Here is a 23,810-nt window from a genome sequence, read left to right as displayed (position 1 = left end):
ATCCAATACGCCGTTCTGTTTCCTCAATAATGTAGCAATTTACATAAGTCTTTATCAAGTACCAGAGAGTTTCATATCTGGTCACAAGAAGTTATGATTCTCTGCATGTGAGTAAAGACAATGTAGTATTTGCCCGGATTTTAACTTTACAATCTCCTATCATAAAAGAGTTAGTAGTCTATGTACGATAAAGGTACTTTTACACTTACCAAAGTTGTTTAATATCGGTATGTGTCTGTTTATCAAATTACACTTGCAGTGACTATGTTCGTTTCAGGTTTCAGGTGCATCTTTTTGGCTCAAGGTTCAAAAAGAAGCATTTTAACTGTATCGAAAGAAGCATTTTAATAACTGTATCGAGTAATGTGAAAATATTTTACTAACGTGACTTGTCTGAGTCAACCATATATTTATTCATTCTTTATATTTTCTGCAAGGGGAGAAATGTTTCAACGATGCCATGGAGTAATCTAGAAATCAAACAGACGAAAGTTAGGCCTAGATCTTCATGAGAAATCATGTCCGAAGGTTCATATAGAAGGAGCACGAGTCAAGAGAAGCCAGCCTTGTACTCCATCTTGACAGGAGAATGGATGGAGTTATCTGATGCTGCCAGGGTAAGCTCTAGAGGTGTGACGGAATATCAGTCTTCCATGGAACCTTATAAAAGCCACCCATTGGGTACCATCCCAGATAGCATTAAGACGTTGGGCCAACGGATGAATGCTATCTGGGATGGTATTATGATCTGAAATGGTTGGAGTTTCAGATGCTTCATCAACACTCAATGTTTGCAATAAAATATGTAATGACTGTTGGAAAGAATAAACAACTGGTATTTTCTCTAACCGGTGAAGATCAGTGTTAGAGTTGGTCTTCAGCAACCCATGTTTGTTGTATGCGATGACAAACGGGATAAGGTGGTCAGAGTTGCTGACGTGATTGACTATCAGTGGGGTATCATGACTTAAAGGGCCACTGATCCACAGCAATTTCCGTGGACTGGTTGTTGCTTTTGTTATTGTTTTTCTCCCATGTGTAACCGGATGATATCCAAGAATTCTTGACTGGTTCGTGACTTCTGCTGCGCTACCTGCAAGTGCAATTGATAGTATAAGCATAGATTGATCAACAAAGAGGAAATCTCTTTTACTCGATAATGTTTCCATCTTCATTAATTTGATAACAAATGAAAACATTTTGAAGTTTAACCATCTGCCAGTGGTGAAAAATGTTAGGACAGAAAAATAACGAAGTCAATGTACGTCTTTATATTTTGTCTTAGAATCCTAATTAGTTTATTATCATATTTGTATGCATTTTGAAACCTAATAAAATGCACACGATCTGCTTATACTTATTGTGAATTTATAACATGACTGTAATATATAGACATTTTACAGATTGCCAACGTTGATTATGTATTATTTCACACACACGCCCCAAATGCAACCTAGTATATGTTGTCTGTCTCACTACACTTCACAGCGAAAAAAATGATTCTGTGATGCTACAACATAAAACAAAATGCAAATATTAAAATGAAAACAGACTAAAGTTACAGCAACAATGTCAGGCTATCCTACCTTGTTCGAGGAATATATCCATTAATATCCACATAAAGGAAAGACATGCCATTCACCTTCACCTGACAAAGAATCCTGCTCCATGTCATGTGTCTTGTAACAGTCTAATATGCGAAAAAGTGATATAACGTTGCAGATTTTTCACGTTGGTGTAGAGTAGAGTCTGGCAACTAATTGCATGATGTCCGCCATTCTTTAACGAAGTAATTTAGTTAGCCAATAATGAGTAATCAATCAATGTATTGGCAAATAATCCTTTGAAGGAAGGATGTTGTTTTTACAGAGGCACTCTACGACAGGGTGTATTCAGTATAGATTAGTAAATCTACATACATAAACACTACCTTTTGACAAATCCACTGTGCAAGATAAAGGCAAATAATCAATCAGCGTGTTATCGGTTATACCTTTGATCGATGTTTGTTTTTGAAACTCAGCTGATAATTCCTCTTGCTGCACTACCATGTGCATATTACATAAGATGTAATACATTAGCCACATCAGACCTCAATTTATAAAGATGAGTATTTACTCCAGACACGAGAAATGCCAAATGGGAACCTTTGTCGGGTAATCTGAGGGTGTTACCACTAATTATGCATGTTATAAATTCATTAACTGACCATCAAGTGAATGATGACAAATAATGTGTAGGTATACCACCAAACACGGGTTACAGAAAGGGATTAGTAATCGCTGTATTGCATACAATTTTGATAGATTGACAAAAAACTTATAGGCCGGCACTGTTGTGAGGATACGAACGGAACTGCATTTTTGCGTAAGAAATACATATACGCATTTGCTGTATATACCTATTTACCTAACTAAATTTTAAGATTTTTCTAGCAATGGCAAGGTGGGGTTGTTTAGTTTACGGATTCAAATACATCAAATGTGTGTTTTTAATATCATAGCATAGGTAATAAACATCATATTTTTACATGACATGATGGAATATCGAGGTAAAAAGCACAGAATTAGGATCAAATTGGATCAGTCTTTATACCATCCAGGCATTAGAAAATCTGAAAATGTTTACATTGCTCGGATTCTTTATTACAGTCAAACAATAAGTACTGGGAATATTTTGAAATAACGGGCATCCACACTTCCAAATATCCCACTGTTTAGGTTGAAGAAATTCTGCCAAGGTGGACAGTAGTCCAGTCCCCGTGCCCGTCACGGTTGAGCGAGCAGGTACCGACCAGCCTGCAGCTTGGTTTCGTAATTATACTGTTGGCGAGAAACATATCTCTCTGGATAAGTGGCCCTTTAAGTGTAGTTTCATGTGAGATAGGCATATCTGGACACCACCCTACTATTAACTGTAGTAGATCTCGATACCTCAGTACTGTGGTAACATCACCAGAGGAATATAGACCAGTACATCACTCAGTCATTCAAATAATTTGTGGCATTTCATTTACATACGAGAGGTGGGGTAACCTAGTGGTTAAAGCGTGCGCTCGTCACGCCGAATACCCGGGCTTGATTCCCCGCATGGGTGCAATGTGTGAAGCCCATTTCTGGTGTCCCCCGCAGTGATATTGCTGGAATATTGCTAAAAGCGGCGTTAAAGTACATTCACTCACTCACTCATTAAATATGAACCTGTTCCTTTGTTTCAGCTTGGGAAGTCTCGACCTGTCACCGACTTTGAAAAGCTGAATCGTGTGGGAGAAGGCACCTATGGCATCGTTTGTATGTTTACAGAGTGTTCTCATTGTTATGACCGATGAATTAAATAAAAATATGTTGATGGTGAGGAAAACATTTTTGGCAAGTTTCAAAAGGACCCAGAATTCAGAATATACTTCATTATTGAACACAACTAATTAAGATCCAAAATACACATACAGTCAAATCCCAATGAGTCGAATGCCGGTGTCTCGAATATTATGCATAACTCGAAATACCTGTCGGTCCCAACCATTCCCTATTATAGCTGTCATCATTTGAATACCGGTTACACGAATTCGTCTCATAAATACACACGATGACTCGAGAAGAAAATTTGGTCCCATGAGATTCAAACCACAGCAATATTGTATACATAAGCTGAAGTCAGTCAATGAGAAGTTGATTGGTGTAGCAAACTGATCCAATTAACAAACCAGCGTGGCTCACACCTTTCCGCCATTGACAGTTGAGTTCAAAAGGCAGATTAGTGATTATACGGAAATCACTGTCTGTGCTAGTCAGACTGGAACTGATAAGGTGTCCCTATTAGTGATATGGAAATCATTAGGTAAACAAATGCTTAGGCGGAGGAATTAGGACTGGATCATCTTTTTTTCTACCCTCATAGACATACCTATGTCTCGAATACATCGATAAGTCGAATTTATTACTTGGTCCCCAGCGATTCGACTCATCGGGATTTGACTGTACATCTTTTGTAATGAGCAACATACTTTGTTTGAAATATGTAAGGCCAATGATTATTTACAATGCCACCTTAATCATTTGTTTCACTAACACCAGTGGTTGGGGTTTAGTTTTGTAATGGTGGAAAGCAAAAATTGATTTTGTTTTGATGTTTGCATTATCTCTGTATTATGTATATATATGTATGCCTATGCCTAAATTTCAGATTAAAGTTTCAGACCTCAGGTCAATAACCATACCCTGAAGTTCAAAACACAGAAGTTAGAATGTATAAAATTGTCTTTGCTTTTCTGTTCATTAATTTCTTCATTCCAACTTTTGTGGCACCCAGATCGGGCCAGAGATACGAGAAGTAACAGAATTGTGGCATTGAAGAAAATGAGAATGGAGAAAGAAAAAGATGGTAAGTATTTGCCAATCTTGTGCTCAAATCTATCTATCTATCTATCTATCTATCTATCTATCTATCTATCTATCTATCTATCTATCTATCTATCTATCTATCATAATAATTATAGTTCCATTTATATAGCGCTTTTCCACACATCAATGCACGCTCAAAGAGCTTTCTTTCTATCTGTCTGTTTGTCTATAAAAATATTTGTAGAGCTGTTGAAAAACTTGTTAAGGGTTCCTCTTGAGGAACATTGTATGCCTTTCCGAAGAAATAGGTCTTTAGATTTGCTTTGAACGCTGACAGTTCATGATGTGACCTCAGGCTGAATGGCAGACTGTTCCACAGAGTAGGTCTGGATATGTCAAAACATGTCTCCAGATGTTCTGCTTTTGTTTTTGCATCGAATGATTTTATACAGTATTGATGCATCTTATAAAAATATACTGAACCAATTCAAATACTTGTTCTGGACAATTTCTTGGGAAGCTGCAGGGTATAGTTGTATACAACATAAATAAATACAAAGTTAACAAATGCAATGTGAGGTTAATTATTTAAAAATAAATAAATAAAATCAATTAAAAAATATTTATTGCTGATACCTTTTTCGTTTTCTTAAAAATATGTATCTGGTTGTAATTTGTGCAAGTAAAATGTGTGCCATCAAATTGATCAAGAGGCACAGTATGTACATTCGTACAGAGTTGCGCCCCTTAGTTGTACCAGAATTTAATGATCATGGGTACACAGTTCAGATTCACATTACTAATGATCCTTAGTTTGTGGACCCATGAAGATCCGGGTTAGAATTGATCTCTGTCACATGTCATCTGATCCCAATTGCTTAGCTCAATGTTCATGCTGTTGATCACTGGATTGTCTGGTCCAGACTCGATTATTTACAGACCTCTGCCATATAGCTGGAATACTGCTGAGTGCGGCGTAAAACTAAACTCACTCACTCACTTGGTTTGTGAGCACCACACCTTGCTTGTGACTTTCACTTAGGTTTCCACCATCATTAATCCTCTCAATGCTGCTGTCAAACCCATTTGACAGAGCAGTAGCATAATGACATCCCTAAATATAACTTGCAATAACTATTTAGGCCAGACCAATTATATTTCTTGTTTTACAGATCCGCCGGTCGTATTTTTTCAAAATAAGAAAACAACTAAAAATTAATTTTGCCCTTTCAAAAAATAAAATCCTAATGTTTTTATTGACCAAAAATGTAAACTTACCTAAAAAATGTTTGGGTTGTTTTTTTACCCATATACGCTTCATAAATTGACAAAAGTAAAATGTTTTTAGTATTTAAAAGGAATATTACTTTGACTGGTGATTTAAAAAAAAAAAAAGTCCCTCCTGCCTTTAGGTTTTCTGACGACAAATATCTGTAAAACAAGAAATAAAATTGGTCTGGCCTTACCAACTGTTTGAAATTACCCACCCTCTTTACAACGCCTAATGCTGAAATTAATGCAGTATTCTAAAGGTTAAACTGACATACTGTAAAATGTTGAAATACTGGTCAAAGCAGAAAATATTTAATACAGGTTAACCAGTACCGGTACTACATGGTGCAGGAAGTAGTTTTGTCCTGGTATAACAGTAGCTTCATTTTCAGGCATCCCAATCAGTGGTTTGAGAGAGATCAATATCCTGCTGAACCTACGACATGAGAACATTGTTGAGCTGAAGGAAGTGGTGGTCGGCAAGAGCCTTGACAGGTACTGAGTCACTACGTGATATTACAGTTGACTGGACACCCAGGTGTGATGGAAAGCATGTCCGGTTGTCATGACGTTGTGTTTGATGTGATGTCACATACTGGTCATGTCACATCTAATGGTTTTTGTACTTCATGGTTAGAATTTATCTACAGTTACCCATGCTTGTCATAAGAGGCTACTAATGGGATCGGGTGATTGATTGAAACATATCTTTGTAACCCATTTGCATATGTCAATGCTCATGCTGTTGATCACTGGTTTGTCTGGTCCAGACTGGATTATTTACAGACCGCTTCCATTTAGCATGAATATTGCTGAGTTCGGCATTAAACGGTTCTTAGATTCATGTATGTAAGACCATACCATAGCAATATTCCACTAGCAATGGACACCCGGAAATGAGCTTGACACATTGTACCCATGTGGGGCATTATACACAAGGGGCGTTGGGGTAGTCTAGTGGTTAAAGCGTTGGCTCGTCACACTGAAGAACCGGGTTCGAATCCCCACATGGGTACAATGAGTGAAGCCCATTTCTGGTGTCCCCCGCCGTGATATTGCTGGAATATTGCTAAAAGCGGCGGCGTAAAACCAAACTCAGTCAGTCATGATACACAAGCCTGTAGCGAAACAAGGAATGCTTTAACCACTAACCTCAGTCGGGCTACCCCATCGCCCCTTAAAGGACATGATGTTCCTTAGACCACATCTTTACTGGTGTTCTCTATCTGGCCATATTTCAGCATCTTCCTTGTGATGGAATACTGTGAACAAGACCTGGCTTCACTACTGGACAATATGGCTGCCCCATTCTCTGAATCCCAGGTATGTAACACCGTGTCGCCAGCAAGGCAGATCTGAACAAACTTTCTTACAACCTTGATTTTAGTCAGTCAGATTGTTCATCATTAAATCTGAATGAAATCAGAGTGAGTTTAGTTTTTATGCCACACTCAGCAATATTCCAGCTACATGGCAGAGGTCTGTAAATAATTGAGTCTGGACCAGACAATCCAGTGATCAACAGCATGAGCATCGTTCTACGTAATTGGGATATGATGACATGTGTCAACCAAGTCAGCAAGTCTGACATACGATCCCGTAAGTCGTCTCTTACGAATGAAATCAGATCTTTTATGGAGATGTCTTCTTGGATTGTCAGGTAAATTTTCAGTCAGTGTATAGGGTACTTAAATAAACATTTCAGAAGTTAGTTAAGAGGCGTTTATCATGTTTATTGGAGCAGGACTCTTAATACAGTGAATATGGCATATGTAAAGTTTGTTTTGGGGTGAGTTATCTATCCCGTATGTTTATTGCTCCATCCTTTTTCAGGTATAGGGAGCTTATGGATATTACAGATTGATCTAGAAACTTGCTTGTTTGGCCAGGGCACTACAGCTTGTTCAGCTTGACCTGATCAAGTGAATACTAATGCATTGCATGACCGTGTCACAACTGGTTGGGTCTATTATTGTGAAGGGGTGCATTGATTGCCAACATGTCCGAACAGTCGAGACAAGGTCGCCGTTTGACGCCTCAGTGTCGAGAAATCGTCAGCAATGTCCTAACTTTCTTTTAAAAAGACGCTTTATTGTTTCCGATTCGAGCTTTTAAGCAGCGAGCAGCAACATTAATAACATTCTTTGCTCCCCTATTTAATGAAGTTAACTTGACCTGCCGTTTGTGCCATTTGACCTCCCGGGTCATGCATATGTAGAGTAGCTCAGGTCAAGCTGAACAAGCTGTAAATACAGTGACTATTTCTTTGAGTGGCATATTTAGAAGTTGGTGTATCACCTGAATAAAGAAGTTGTTCATCCATAAAGTTTGTCCGTATCAGTGACTATTGTATATGTTTGGTTTGCCTTTGGATAAGTTCTATTTATGGCAATGTTATTTTCCAGGTGAAGTGCATCATTATTCAAGTGTTCAAGGCTTTGAGGTATCTTCATGAAAACTTCATTATTCACAGGTAAGCAAAAAACTCTCAACCACCCATGGGGAGTTTGGGTTACAATGGGCCCAGCAGTCTGTGCTGGTTGTTGTAGGAGACTGGGTTGTGTGATCAGACATGGCTATATGGTGGTCAGAGTCCCTGATGGCGTGAATAAATTCTCATATATAATATTTGAAAGGCTTGGTGCCGTTTTAAAGAGCAACCTCATGACAGTTGTAAGTGTATGTTAATCATCTCAGGGGTGGAAATAACTTTAAAATTGCTAGTGTACTCCGCTACAGTGGCACATGTAAAATCACTTGCCCTGATAATTTTTCCACTATACCGGCCTATTTTCTTGTTGATTTATTAAATAAACAGCATAATTAACATTGGAAAGTCAACTGGACACTGGTACAGCACGATATGCAAATTTGCTTGCCCAACAGAAAAAACACTGGACTCGGACGTCGGGCAATGGGTTATTTCCACCCCTGCATCTTAGCTCTAAGATCGCTTTGTATAATGACATCCTGGTCTAAATTGTATTATTGGTCATCTGCTTTCAAAATATTTTGATTATCGTCTAGGAAGGGAGGGAGAGAGCGAAAGATAAAGGGACGGTGGGAGGAAGCGAGGAAGGAGGATTACAGAAGCACTCACACTTCAGGGAAAGCCTTGTGTCAATATATGAAAGTTGTTATTTATGTATAACAGTTGAATTTTCCATTGCATCATGTAACTTGACTACTGTCTAAAGCAGTGCTATACTCATCTCACTCACTCACCCTGGGGACTTCATTCATCAGTTACCAGAGTCGGTACTGTCCATGTTGATGCAGCTGATGTAGACTTGTGTGTTACAGGGATCTGAAAGTATCCAATCTACTGATGACAGATAAAGGATGCCTCAAAGTTGGTAAGTCAGGAAATATCTCCATCTTCATGATGTACATGTTTGTTTGTTTGTTGTTTAATGCCGCACTCAGCAATATCCCAGCTATATGGCAGCAGTATGTAAATAATTGAGTCTGGACCAGACAATCCAGTGATCAACAGCATGAGCATTAATCTGCACAATTCGGATACCATGGCATGTGTGAACCAAGTCAGCGAGCCTGACCACCCGATCCCGTCAATCACCTATTATGACAAGCAGGGGTTACTGAAGACGATTCTTACCCAGATCTTCACAGGTCTCTCATGTTGATATACAGTCGAACCCCGTTTATCCGGACATTTTGGTTACACTCGGAAATCGTCCGGATAGTGAGGCGTCCAGATCTTTCCGTCCGGATAACTGGATCATTTTTAAATGGAAATCTATGGGAATGGTTTGAAACTTCTCCGTGCGGGTCCGGAAGCGCAGGGTCCGGCTAAGTGAGTACAATTAATGAAGGCAAGTTTCGTTTCACCTAAAAATCGTCCGGAAGGCGGGGTTTCCGGATATAGGGGGTCTGAGTAAACGGGGTTCGACTGTATGCAGATGGACACTGACAGCTATTCAATGCAGGGTCGGATACAGAAGGTCACCATGGCGATGTCGTCACAGACTCCCTGATAACCCTCCAGGATGTTTTACTTCTGAACTAAATGATCAAAGCCACTTCGGTGTCGCTTGCCATCTTGGTTTTCTCACACTGCTCAGCAATCTGTTTTTTTCCTCAAGTTCTGAAGTCTTTGCTTTGTTTACCAGATGGATGTTGTATTGTCAATATTAAATACTATTGGTGGTATATTATATGACCAATTTACTAATATCATTTTCTTTCTGTTTCAGCTGATTTTGGTCTGGCAAGGAAACACAGCCTCCCTGTGAGACCCATGACCCCCAGGGTTGTGACTCTGTGGTATGTAGTGTCAGACTGGACTCATCCTCGATAGTCTAGGGTATCATGTTGCCATTGAATTATGATAAATACCCTGGACCCATTCAGCACTATACCTTGGTTTAAAAAATGTCATCTCTATATTCGTTTTATAGCTAACCTAGCATGATATGTCTTGTGGTCATGCTCGTTCAGTCAACTTTTCTGACAACTAACTCTATTTCTAGTTTGGATGCATTTACATTTCCTCAATCAGATTCAACATACTGCTGTATAATTTTCTCAGTATTTCAACTCATCATAGACGTAGAGCTTGTATAGTGGTTCTTATCTGCTGTTACCATGGTTATGTAGTATTCTAGCTAGCTGAATGTAAGTTATATCAAATTTGGGTTTTGCATAATCCCTGATGAAAAGGTTCAAAATTTGGTTGAATTAGAGATCAAAGGTCACATAATTCCAACACTTACATCAGTTTGCCTCAAATTGGAAACTTTGTTGTTTTTTATATTAATATGGCTGTAGAGTTATATTTTGGGGTCATATTTCCTTGTGGTCTGCACAGTATGAAATCACTGAGTTATCTCCCTTTGTGCTCAAATCACTATTGCTTTTGTTTTTGCTGCTTGAGATTTGTTAGTATCCTTTGATTCTTTGGATTCTGTGTTGTATATATGTATATGATACTATGTAATAATATTTTGATGTAATTACACTGTGGAGCAGTTTGTGTGTTGGGGTGAAAAAGAGTTGGTGTGTTTTCGTCATATAAGCAAAATATTCTCAAGCACGACGTTAAACCCAATTTCACCTCACCTCACCATCTCAATGGCCAATTGTCAGTTTGCTGCAAAAATGCACAAAACTGCTGATATGGTGTTGAAAAATATTCACTCACTCAATCACTCATATTGCTTGTAATTGATTGTATATTGTATTTGATTGTATATTGTACTTATATGTAGCTCTTTGAGCATGCTCTGGATGGACTATGGCGCACAAGAAATATCCATTTATTATAATTATAAATAGATGTAGAATAAATGTGTTGACTATTGTGGTGTGTGTGTGATAATTTCTACGACTTAACTTGTTACTTTGCAACAATATATCTTGGCATTTACCATCAGGTCGTTTGTCACCAGGTACCGAGGACCGGAGTTGCTGTTGGGGTCACAGATTCACACATCGGCTATCGACATGTGGTGAGTAACCCTCCCCAAAACCCCATTTCTGATATGTAACATCCAACTTTAAAAAGTGTGCGAAATTTACACTGTGGTCCCTGGCTAGTAAAAGCTCATCAGAACCACTAAATGGTAAGTTTGGTCACATGGTCCTTATGGCCAGTTTTGAATTTTGTAGTGAAATAGTTCAATGGAAATATCTTGATGAATGTTATTCTTGAACAGACTTCAGGAACCACTAATTGAATATCTAAGACTCACTTTATGTTCCTGTATATCAACATCACTTTAAAGTAGTGGTTGCATTATGTTTTACATTCTGCAATAACAAACTGGATAGGAAAATCTGAAAAATGCTAAAATGTATGTCACACTAATTGTGACCTGATGGGGTGGATTGGTGTTCATTCTATCAACCTCTGGTTTAGCTGGCATGGAGTCAGTCACAGTAATATAAACCATCACTCACTATGGACATATAAATGCATGACTATTATTTATGCCCTGTAACCGCTTTTGCAGGGGTATTAAAATGGGTTCCATCCATCTGTGCATCCGTCCGTGCACATTTGTCTTTTCGAGCAGAACTTTAAAACCGTTCAATATTTCTTCACCATACTTGGCACATAGATAGATCTGATGGTGAACTGGTGCCCTTTAGTAGTTTTGGATTTCTGATTATACTACATGCATTTGTTGCGTTAGCAAAAAGTTTAACTTTGACTGAAATTGGTGTTGGTACTCTTTTCCCGAGCAGAACTTTAAAACCGTTCAATATTTCTTTACCAAACTTCTTACACATAGATAGTGATGACTTTGTCTTCTTGTTATTGTATATCTGGAATTATTTGTCATTATGAATGGGTGAGTGAGTTTAATGTTTTCCCTGCTTTTGGCAATATTCAATAAAAAGACAAACAAAATTTTAAGTGATCCTACTCACATACTCTTTTCTGCAATACCTTCATGGTCATGGCGGGGAACACCAGAAATGAGCCTCACACATTGTACCCATCTGGGGCATTGAACCCATGTCTTTGGTGTATTGAGCAAATGCTTCAACCATTAGGCTACCCCTCAAACAACTCTTTGGAATACAAACAGAACACTGTGTGTAGAAAAGCCAAGCAAGATGTTTTATTATCAATCTAAGTTGTGCACGTAAAAATACTGTCAATATGATGTCATGGCTTTGGTGTTGATAAAGTTGACATCACATGACATGAAATTAACTAATAAGCTTGATGTTCATGCATTCACAGTTACACAAATTGTTACTTGTTGCATATCTGAAGTTTGTTTGTTATTATTCTCTTAAATCCGATCCCATCAAACAGTACAACCCAAACTGGACAATTAGAATCCAAGATTTTTTTCCCATCTGATTCTACCGGGTACCCACTAACTGCAGGGTGAACAGAGGGTGAACGGTCCAGACAATGTCACTTGGCTTGGCAGACCAGAGGAGTCATACAAGGAGAGGCATCATCAACTCATTGACTCATTAACTGACTTGTGACCTTTGAATTATTTGGCTAAGCACGTGACAGGTCTGATGAATCATTTTCATTTATCTGTTTTACTGATCTAAATATTTCCACATGTTTCTGTGTAGGTCTGCCGGGTGTATATTTGGGGAGTTGCTGGCCCACCGACCTCTACTTCCTGGGAGATCAGAGATCCAGCAGATTGACCTCATTGTGGAGATGTTCGGTACACCCACAGACGCAATCTGGCCTGTGAGTAGAATTAATAACACTGATAGCTTGATATCGGTGTAAGAATCAACGCCAATACATTGCAGTAAACAAGAAACTTGCAATAAACGAGTTGTTATCAATAAAGTCGTATGCTTTATTACAGATAAAGTTCAATCACTTTTTCATCATGTTCAATCTCTGTCAGGTCAAAGTCCAGGGCCGGTGGGGTAGCCTAATGGTTAAAGCGTTCGAATCCCCACATAGGTACAATGTGTGAAGCCCATTTCTGGTGTCCCCCGCCATGATGTTGCTGGAATATTGCTAAAAGCGTCGTAAAACCAAACTCAGTCAGTCAGTCAGTCAAAGTCCATTTCATTGTGGCCACAAGACATCAACTTAGTTGGTCTCAAATTTGAGGTTCAAGGTCAAGAATTATTTGTCTATTTACCAATATTCAGAGAGCATTTAAGGAAATTATGCAGTGCAGAATTATGACATTTTTTTATGCATTAAAACTAATCTTCTTCTTTTTTTTCAGGGATTTTCAGAATTGCCAGCTTTGGAAAATATTACACTACGAAAACAACCGTAAGTGTTGGAAAAAGTAGATAAATTTTGGAAAAAATTGTTCTTTTATCTTTCACCTGATGCTATATTTATATAGCGCACATACCCACGTAACTAGTACATTCTCAAGGCGCTGGTATTTCCCTCAATCATTGGATGTCAATCTCAACGGCACATCGTATTATCAATCTCAACCGCCAGGGAGCATACAACTCTTGCAGCCACTAGGCGCACCGAGTTTTAAGGCTTTCGCATCCTAGCAAGGTAAGGATGACAGCTGGGTGGGCTGGGACACATAGTCACAGTACTTTGTCCAAGTTTACTGCACGTTGCTGTACCCGCAACCAGGTGTTTGCAAGTATACATGTGGCCACCATCTGGTCATATACCAACGGATACGTGGGTTCTTTTAAGTGCACAGGGTTGTGTACTGTACACTAGGGGTTGTGACAACACTGAAAGAGTCTGCACACAAAGTTGACTCCAAGGTTTTTACACCCAGTCACAAGTAGGCTTGATCCTGACACCTCAAGCTTGTTGGGTCACTAGCCTGGCACTTTAGCCAGCTCGCCCACTACGCCCCCGATCTATCAATTATCTTGTCTGGACCAGACATTCCAGTGACTACAAAGCAATTGGGATACAATTTACGCATCAACCAGGTGAGCGAGCCTGACCACCCGATCCTGTTATTGGCCTGTTGCAACAAACATCGGTTGCTGAAGATCAATTCTAACCCGGATCTTCACAGGGTTAATTACCAAGCCTGAAGGACTGACTCTTTAAACAAAAATGTAGTATCATTACGAATTTGCAGCCAAAGTATTTTATGTTGTAATAAGGACTGGTTTAGAAGCAAATACACACTCAGAAATCATAAATATCTCAACAAGTCACAGAAACTCTGACATTTGTTTCTTATGAGACACAGACTGAAAAAAAACATTTGTAAATATGTCATCATTGTAGAAAATTGTATATGAAATAAATTGTCATATTACACATATCCTGTCACGTCTTAACATATTGGCAGTTATTATGGTGGGAGACTAGGTTATTTGCAGGTCGTTGTAACCCGACTCCATATTTATGCTCTTAATATTAACCACTAGTTTGTCTTGTCCAGGCTTGGTTTTTTACAGGCCACAGCATTTAGCTTATATTAGTGTTGGTTAAACAATGAACAACAAATCTCTACGAGACCATACTGATTTCAGGTACAACAATCTGCGACACACATTCCCCTGGCTGTCCGACTCTGGCATCAGACTACTCAACTTTCTGTTCATGTTTGACCCAGCCAAGAGGTAAGTCTTCAGTATGCTTGCTTTAGGAGACCTACCGTACCCTTTTGTTTCCAGACAAATCCAACTCCTGTGTATCTATACAATATAAGCTTTAAACTTGAATCATGTTTACCACAATATTGCCGAGGATGTGTGACTTGACACTAGATAGTTACTGGACTCTGTCTACTCATGAGTTCTGGGGAATCACGGTCACGATTTGTGTAGGTCCTGTTTTAGGCAGGACGGTGGGGCCTTAGGAATACATGTGGCCCTCCACGATATTAGATAATTGATATATGAGAAATGAAATACTGGTATATCTCAAATTTGGAAAAGAAAATATATGGACCTGAAATTGAACTAGTTTTGTTTAGTAGATCTGGCTACTCAATTAATAGTCACTTGTCTCAGATTTAGATGGAGGGTTTATGGATATAGTCGGGCACCGTTGTCTCGATATTCATGTATTCATGGGACCAAGAAAAAAATATCATGTTATCCGAACTTCGAGACTTCCCACCAGGGCATATCATCACACATCACTAAGGAGAAAACAAAACACTTCTCAGTATGTTTTGATTCGAAACTATAATCTGTCATCAGTAGTGTTTTGCCGTACCAGTGAGTACTTCCTAATTAATTCCTTCTTAATTAATCCTAATTAAATAACAAACAAGTGACACCTTCAACTCAATTAGCCCTAATTAGTTTACACTACCGCATCCCTTTGATTCATGCCGCACCATGTGTAAACATGTGGAAACAACCTCAGTTCAGTGGGGTACTTGTCCATGAAAGGTACTGTATATGACCGACTATAAGTCGAATGTGACTATAAGTCGGGCCCCCTTTCTCAACCCTCTAAATATCAAGTTTCTTTGCAAATATCAAGTTAAAAGGGTAATTTTGCTTGTTGGAACCATGAAATTATATCGAGATATCCGAAATATCGATACATCCGTATCGAGTTAAAAGAGCTTGAATAATGATAAATTATGAAGGATTTTGTCGGGACCGAGATGTTATATCGAGACAACCGAGATATCGAGTTATCAGAGTTCGACACAGTGGTGCTCGATATAATTGTTTACATTGAGGAGGATTAGTGATAAAATATCAAGCCGTAGACAATCTGTTTCATCAAAACCTTACCCTCGTACATATTGTGATTACTGTAGTATAGAAGGAATATATTCACATTAATATCTGGTGAGTGTTTGTCTTGATACGAACATTGGACATAGCTGGTATCTTGATATAGGTGCACAAAGCAGTTTCAAATAATTTGGCTCCATGACATTTGGTAACATGGCAGAGTCGCGGTGGCTGAGTGGGTTAGGCGGCTGACTTTGTGGGCTGGCGATTAGGTGCCTGACTTTGAAGGTGTGGGTTAGAATCCCGGATGGGACTCAACCCAACAAAAGTACTAGAATCTGTACTCTACTAAGAAAGTGTAATCCCAAATATAACATGCGTTACATTTGACCACTTTCTAAATGGCATTGTGTAATCATGGCAGAGTCCAGATGAATCACATTTCGCTTAATAATGTAGTTACATATTATTGCTACTTCCAGGGCCACTGCCGAAGACTGCCTTGACAGCTCCTACTTCAAGGAACAACCACATCGTATGTATTTTTGTGGAATCTCTCGGGAGTGTCTTCTAATCTTAAACGACCCATGAAGATCCGGGGTAGAATAGGTCTTCAGCAACCCATGCTTGCCACAAAAGGCGACTATGCTTGTCGTAAGAGGCGACTAATGGGAACGGTGGTCAGACTCGCTGACTTGGTTGACACGTCATCAGTTCCCAATTGCGCAGATCGATGCTCATGCTGTAGATCACTGGATTGACTGGTCCAGACTCGATTATTTACAGACCGCCGCCATATAGCTGGAATATTGCTGAGTGTGGCGTAAAACTAAACTCACTCACTCTAATCTTAAACATATCAAGCATCAGAATTTTGTTATTGACGAGTGTTGATAAATGTGATGCCTTAAGACTCGAGAAAGAGATTGTCTGTATCATCCCAAATCATCTTGTTCACTTTGTTAGCAGTAGGCTGTCACGATTCTCTCCTGTACCGTAATTCAAACCATAAACTTTCATGAATTCAATTCGTTATTCATGATCACTAGAGTCAGATATGCAAGACCTTTTTTGATAAAAGGAGGTATTTTTCGTTGAATTTGAGTGTTAGTTATTATATGCAATATTTCCGGGCCAAGCACCATAATTGATAAACTACCACTGTTAACAAACATGTGAAAATATTAATTTTGATCTTGTTTCACTGAATATAATAAAAAATATACTGAAAGGCAAAAGAAACGTCGTAATATTGGAAATGACATTTAAGTGAGTTTAGTTTTACGCCGCACTCAGCAATATTCCAGCTTGATGGCGGCGGTCTGCAAATACAATCCAGTGATCAACAGCATGAGCATCGATCTGCGCAATTGGGATACGATGACATGTTTCAACCAAGTCAGCGAGCCTGACCACCAGATCCCGTTAGTCGCCTCTTACGACAAGCATAGTCGCCTTTTGTGGCAAGCATGGGTTGCTGAAGACCTATTCTACCCCGGATCTTCATGGGTCAATGACATTTAAGTATCAATGGAGTATTTGAACCTATATTTTTTTTAAACTATACACCGGAAGTCAAGTTTGAGGAAAACAAGAATCGTGGTCGTATAGCCTGTTTTGCCCATTAAGGTATTGTTTAGGTATAGCTGCTGTGTTCAGAAAACAAGTGAACGATTGCCATTCAAACCGGTAGTTTATGCCTGAATGCATGCATGATGCACGTGCATCTCGATTTCAATGTTGTGTTTTTGCAAACTCTTCCCTTTCCACAAACAAAAACATTTCTAACCTCAATCTCAAACAATACTTTATTGGGCAAAACAGGCTATATGACCACGATTCATGTTTTCCTCAAACTTGACTTCCGTTGTATATCTAAAAAAAAATAGGTTCAAATACTCCATTGATACTTAATGTATTTTCAATTATTACGATGTTTCTTTTGCCTTTCAGTATATATGAACTGCTAAGTTGTTATTTTATTTCTTTCCCAATCTTCGTATCTGTTACCCAATATTCATAATTCAAAACTCAACTCAAGAAGTGGATTTCTTGCAGTCCAAGTAAACAACAATAACTAGTTTCTTCACCTTCAAAAGTACACCTAATTGCCTGTCCAGATGTAAGCAGTGTACGAAATAAGGCCCGTCCGACCACCCGAGACGGGCTAGATTTCCGACGGATGGTCTAGATTTACACAGCTAACCAGTCTGATGGTCTGGTAAATTTTTTTAGATGTTCTATACATCTGAGTAAATTCACCATATCTTGGTGTCTGGTCTGGTTAAATTCATTTCGCACTGGTAACATTTTGAAGTTACCAGCCCTGATGTCTGGCTGGGTTTTTGGCTTATTTCATACACTGATGTAAGTGATGTCATTTGATATTTTCATCGTCTGTTTGAAGCGTGCGACCCCGAGTTCATGCCATCCTTCCCCCATCATCGCCTCAAGAGGAAAACCACACAAGACGCATCGAAGGATGACCAGTAAGTAGCCCAGCGTCAGACTCGTGAGAGTACTACATGTGTTGGAAGAGAGTGAGTAAGTGAGTTAAAATTTAAAGTCACATCGGCAATATTTCAGCCATATCGTGACTAAAACTAGTTCTAAATTAATAATACATACAGATAATATATAAAACCCTGTCAACGAAGAACAGTAAAACCACTAGATTATCACAAAATGAGTTAAAACTAGCTAGCATTTAACTTTAAAAGTAGAAAACTATTTTTGGGCAATACAATGTAAAAATGGGCCAGTAATCGCCAACAACTGAAGGTAGATCACCATACTAGGGACCATGAGGACTTACAGTGCCTTTGCTACCTGCATGGACCCTAGCTGGATTTACACCATCCCTTCAGCCATTGGCATTATACTGAGATTTAGCCATACATTAAAAACACAAAAATACTACGATTAAAAACCTGGTACACTTAAATTGACTAAATGTTTTGGGACTTACGTACCCTCTGTTGGAAGAGAAATGGTATCATCGGATTACATGTTTACAGAAGTCATACATTTTCAGACGGTAGTACGGTGGAAACTGTCTAAACCTGCACTCGTCGGGTCTGAAGAAATAATCCAGCGTGCTGGATTGTAGAGCTGACACGGTTACCTATGACTAGAACTGAACCAGTTTTGTCACTCTCATCTATACATCTATGCATAAAATAAGCACCACCCTGTATTTTTACCAATTAATTTTTGTCTGAAATGAAATTCTAAGCTCTTTCCAAAAAAATAACCTTTGATAGAGCAAGCATTTAAAGGTCACATGCAACGTAAAACACAACTTTGCAGATTCTGATACCTTTCGGTATGGACTTACCGAAACAAAGCGTCAAAAATGCAAATTCAACTTATAAAGTTGAAAAATAACGCAATGAAAAAAAATGCGCGAAATCGGAGTTCAAACATTTCACTAATTTTCCCCAGACTTTTCTGGGGAATACGGGTTTCAACAGCTGGGCTGCGCTCATAGCACGTGCGCAGTGAAATAGGTTCGCGCAACTTGGAAGCGGGCTGTCTGGTGAATACTAGGTGGAGGCTTTGGTGTGAGCTATTTTCATAATGTTTTGTTGATATCTCACAGGCGCGAGCTTTTTGTATGTTATGACAGTAAATAAACTGTTTATATAATTTCATTTGTCTATTTCACCACACGTTCTTCTTACCGAGTCACTTTCTCAGTTCGATACTTAAAAGCAATGTCATTATTTAGAGTTGACACAATTTCTAACTGTGATATAGATATGTCGCTGTCACAGACAAAACTCAATGTCTTGTTTTATTGACACCTGTGTGTCAGCCTGCCTGTCTGCTAATGACAATATTCAATACACAACTGCGATCACTGACCACATGCAATTTGAACTTAACACCAATCAGGCTATACACCATAAACAAAACGCATTGATTTATGGCCCGAGTTCGGTTTCTGTCACATTATGTAATTACACAGACAGGCAGGTGTGATACTTGAACACATGACATGTTATGATGTCTGTTGATTGCAAAATGTTATACACAAAAAAATGAGCATGTACAATGTATTTACAAAACCCAACTTTCTATATATACACACACAATGAGCCGTGAAGGAGGCATCTGCAAATGAACCAGCCGTTACACTTGAGTGCACACCCACCCGCTCTGACTGGGTTCGGAATCCCGGCTGCTTCGTTTCGAGGGAGGTAAACCCAAGTACACAATATTGCACTTTTGATTTGCGATTATACGCTTATAATTTTGTTTATTTGTTTTTTCATAATCAGCAATGCATATTATATGTCATGAAGAAGTGATAATTGTGTTTTAATTATGTTTGATTTTTGGGTTGCATGTGACCTTTAACATTTCAAAAATGAAAGCATCATTGAAATTACCATGTATTTTAATTAGGATAATTTCCTATATTTTAAACAGGTGTTTTTCTGTCCTAAAACAAGTTACCTTATTTTGAAAAGTGAAAGTAATAATTGATTGTTGTGTGGCCTATAAATTCGTTATTATTTATTGTGAATGGATGAAAGTTTGTAAACTAAGATTCAGGAAAAGTTACAGTCAAACTAAAAAAAAAGAACATTTTTAAAATGCAGTAAATTTTGCTTTACAAACAAAACAGATTTTAGCTGCAATTATCAGTATCCGGCAAGGGGAAGTATTTATTCATTACAATAAACTCAAAATCATAAAAAAATTATTCCAAAATCTTATTAATGTGGCCTTTTTCAGTTTTTGTCAATTAGCAATCGGAATTGGTGGAAAAAGGTCTGAAACTTTGACATTCAGGTTCTTCCTGATTATGCATAATTCAAGCTTACTTGATGTGTAAATGTCATCTTGGTATATAACAGAATTCTTATTTTTAGTCAAAACTTGTGTAGTTTGAGCAGGAGAGGAATTGTTATTTTGGGTAAAAATTCAGTCCCATCACATTTTCATCAACATACTCTTTCATTAAGAATAGAAAAGGTTATGGTATTTGTAAAACTGTCAGTGGATAAAGCTGTAGCATTACATCTTATTTTCAAAATAGGACGGTGCTTAATTAATGCACGGGCGTATATAATGTATCATGTGTTCTCTCAATTACTGCACATATTGACAATAAAAGACAAAGATTTGAGCTAATAGGTGAGGTGAGGTGAGGTGTAATTGGGATTATCGTCGTGCTTAAGAATATTTTGCTCATATGACGACGTGCATGCGTGTGTATGTGTATGTGCGGCTGCTTGTACTAGCCCAGACTGAAGCTGGTTTTATAGTGCTAGCCCACTGAGATACCATGCCGCAGTGAAGCATGAATACCCCACTCAGACACATTATACTGACTCCGAGCCGACCAGTCCTTGTTGTACCCATTAATGCCGAGCGCCAGGCAGGGGCCAACAAGTACCATAGTTTAACGTCTTTTGGTATGACGCGGTCGGGGATCGAACCCGTGACCTTCCGCTCTCCAGGCGGACGCTCTAACCACTACACCACGGAGGCGGTTAACATGTACAAGTATACCCTACTGAACTAATATTAAATTATCTTTGTCGGCAACCATGTAGTTTCAATGTAGGATTAATTGGCGACAATACACATCAGTCAGACTCCTCGCCACGACAGCACTGATTACTGTATAAACACATATTCGGGTGGCACATTTCATGCCGAGATCCGGAATTGACAGCTGCCGGGTTGCAGAGCTTTTATATGGTGATAAATGTACTAGTATTGGAGAGACTGAGATTTTATGCCGGTGTTGACAAGTTGCCGCATTAGACAGCTGCTGGGTTTGACAGTTTCCACTGTAGTTACTTGCACTATATCGAGACAAGCGGAATGGATTTCCACATCGATTATAATTTACCTGGTGTGAATCCATAATTAGCTGAATATTAGATGTCTCTGAACCCACTGGGTTTACAAATCTTAAATATATTTTGTAAAATCCAGGCAATTGTCTCTGAATTCCTTTTACACTAGTATATTTTCGAACATGGCTGTCATCTTTAGGTGGTCAATTATATTTTTAGTGTCTGTTACAGTTTGTTTTTGTGTTATCCATTTCACCAAGCGGAGCCGCCTCTGTTGTGTAGTGGTTAGAGCGTCCGCCCGGAGAGCGGAAGGTCGCGGGTTCGATCCCCGACCGCGTCATACCAAAAGACGTTAAAATATGGTACTTGTTGGTCCCTGCCTGGCTCTCGGCATTATGGGTACAACAAGGACTGGTCGGCTCGGAGTCAGTATAATGTGTCTGAGTGGGGTATTCATGCTTCACTGCGGCATGGTATCTCAGTGGGCTAGCACTATAAAACCAGCTTCAGTCTGGGCTAGTACAAGCAGCCGCACATACACATACACACACATGCACGTCGTCATATGAGCAAAATATTCTCAAGCACGACGTAAAAACCCAATTTCACCTCACCTCACCTCACCTCACCAAGCGGAATGGCATGTCTTTAAAATGTGATGGGTTTTTTTTTCAGGTGAGTTGATTTTGAGATAAATGTTTCCGACTGCATTCAAAAGAATGACTACTTACATGCTTGTGATTTCAGGAAAACAAAATCAGATTCCTTCAAAGACTTTGGGAGCAGCTCTGGTCTAAATTTGTCAGTAAGTACACTTTGTTTGAAACAAAATAAGAAGAAGTCAGTTTTGTGAAGTTAATTTGTCAAACAGTAAAATACATTTCTTAATGAATTCAAAGGGACCTCTAAGTGTAGCCAAACCTGTAGTTCATTATAAGCATTTTCAATAAACATACATTAACTGTTCCCTCCCCAAATTTAGGAAGTTTTATCCGTCGTATTATATAGCATTATCGTTATAAACAGTCTACTTTAGTATGATGTATTCAATTTCATGATATAGCCACAGTTGAAATAGATGTATAAAATGACAACCTTCGATTATCATCTTACCATAAGGAAATAATTGCAAGGCGAAAAGGGCCAGTATTGAAGGGTTGGCTTACCCGTCAGAAAGTGAGGTGACAGTGTTATTTGTAGACAAGTTTAGGTTTTTCATGCTCCCTCAAATATAACACCCTGAAGCGGCCTAGATGGCTCATTAGTACAGGGAGCTGGAAATTGAAGTGCTGAGTTCAAATCCTTGATTGGCCCTAATCATATTTCTAGGTTTGTCTGTACCAAGACCATCCTTAATGGTTTCGCCGAAATGGGAAATTTCTTTCATGTCACTTGATGCTTTACTGATAACTGACAACTGCCATCGTGAAACATAAGAATGTTGTTCAAACCCAGTGGGATCATAAGAATATTGTTCAACTATTGTTCAAGAGTTGTTTTCCTTGGGCATACCAGAATTCAGTGATAGCATGTTCAGATCCTGGTTTCTACATTTGCCAGCTCTATAAGCATACAGCTAAGACTGTCTGAGTTTGGTTTTACGCCGCTTTTAGCAATATTCCAGCAACATCACGGCAGGAGACACCAGAAATGGGCTTCACACATTGTACCCATGTGGGGATTCGAACCCGGGTCTTCGGCATGCTGAGCCAACACTTTAACCACTAGGCTACCGCACCGCCCTCTACAGCTAAGACCTGCATCAAATACTTTTGTGTTTCCTCCCAAATTAAACTGACACAATGACACAAGTGGAATGCCATTAAAGTTGACATCATACTCTCTTCATGTGGTAATGTGTTGTGTCTACGATATCTTCTTACGTTTAAACAGGCAAAGAAGAAGCGAGTGTAGCAGAACAGGAAGATGGAGTTGGACTCCTCATGATGTTGCCTTGAACAGACCAAGTCATTTTGTATCATCCTCATTTAATGATGTAAATAAATATCATCCACACATTTCTCAATTCCTTTAGTTCTTGGAGTGAGCAAGGGAGTATGTTTAGTTAAGCCACTTTTACCAATATTCCAGCAATATTACAGCTCGGGATACCAGAAATATCCCATGTAGGAATTGAACCCTGGGCCTAGATTTTCGAAGCTCTCTTAGCGCTAAGAGAGTCGTAAGTACCATACATTAACAATAACTTACGACTATCTTAGCGATAAGAGAGCTTCGAAAATCTAGGCCCTGGTCTTCAGCTTGATAAGAGCACAAG

General features: G+C 38.9%; 1 protein-coding gene across 2 annotated transcripts; it reads left to right on the top strand.

The window, feature by feature from the left end:
• The first annotated feature begins 135 nt into the window (after nt 1-135).
• LOC124260127 (cyclin-dependent kinase 10-like) lies at nt 136-23,553 on the top strand. Of its 2 annotated transcripts, none has more exons than XM_046694373.1 (17): nt 136-193; nt 438-617; nt 3,218-3,290; nt 4,309-4,380; nt 6,005-6,107; nt 6,854-6,935; nt 8,018-8,085; nt 8,916-8,968; nt 9,830-9,899; nt 11,024-11,083; nt 12,681-12,804; nt 13,304-13,353; nt 14,550-14,639; nt 16,199-16,251; nt 18,124-18,205; nt 22,280-22,337; nt 23,426-23,553. In XM_046694373.1, exons 2-17 carry the CDS (start codon nt 519-521, stop codon nt 23,444-23,446), a joined length of 1,158 nt encoding a protein of 385 aa, XP_046550329.1. In that variant the 5' UTR covers nt 136-193; nt 438-518; the 3' UTR covers nt 23,447-23,553. The 2 variants fall into 2 exon arrangements, with proteins under 2 accessions (XP_046550329.1, XP_046550328.1); XM_046694372.1 differs by having other exon boundaries at nt 146-227.
• The last annotated feature ends 257 nt before the right edge of the window (nt 23,554-23,810 follow it).

This window comes from Haliotis rubra, unplaced genomic scaffold, assembly GCF_003918875.1.
Source record: "Haliotis rubra isolate DU_JTF1 unplaced genomic scaffold, ASM391887v1 Scf750, whole genome shotgun sequence".
Lineage (NCBI taxonomy): Eukaryota > Metazoa > Mollusca > Gastropoda > Lepetellida > Haliotidae > Haliotis > Haliotis rubra.
This window is presented reverse-complemented; position numbering and strand designations above follow the sequence as displayed.

What these genes read in the sequence shown, in the direction of transcription:
- LOC124260127 (XM_046694373.1), top strand. Translation starts at nt 519, where the DNA reads ATGTCCGAAGGTTCATATAGAAGGAGCACGAGTCAAGAGAAGCCAGCC. An exon ending in AATGGAGAAAGAAAAAGATG is followed by an intron (nt 4,381 to 6,004) that starts GTAAGTATTTGC and finishes CTTCATTTTCAG; the next exon opens with GCATCCCAATCAGTGGTTTG. An exon ending in ATTACACTACGAAAACAACC is followed by an intron (nt 13,354 to 14,549) that starts GTAAGTGTTGGA and finishes TACTGATTTCAG; the next exon opens with GTACAACAATCTGCGACACA.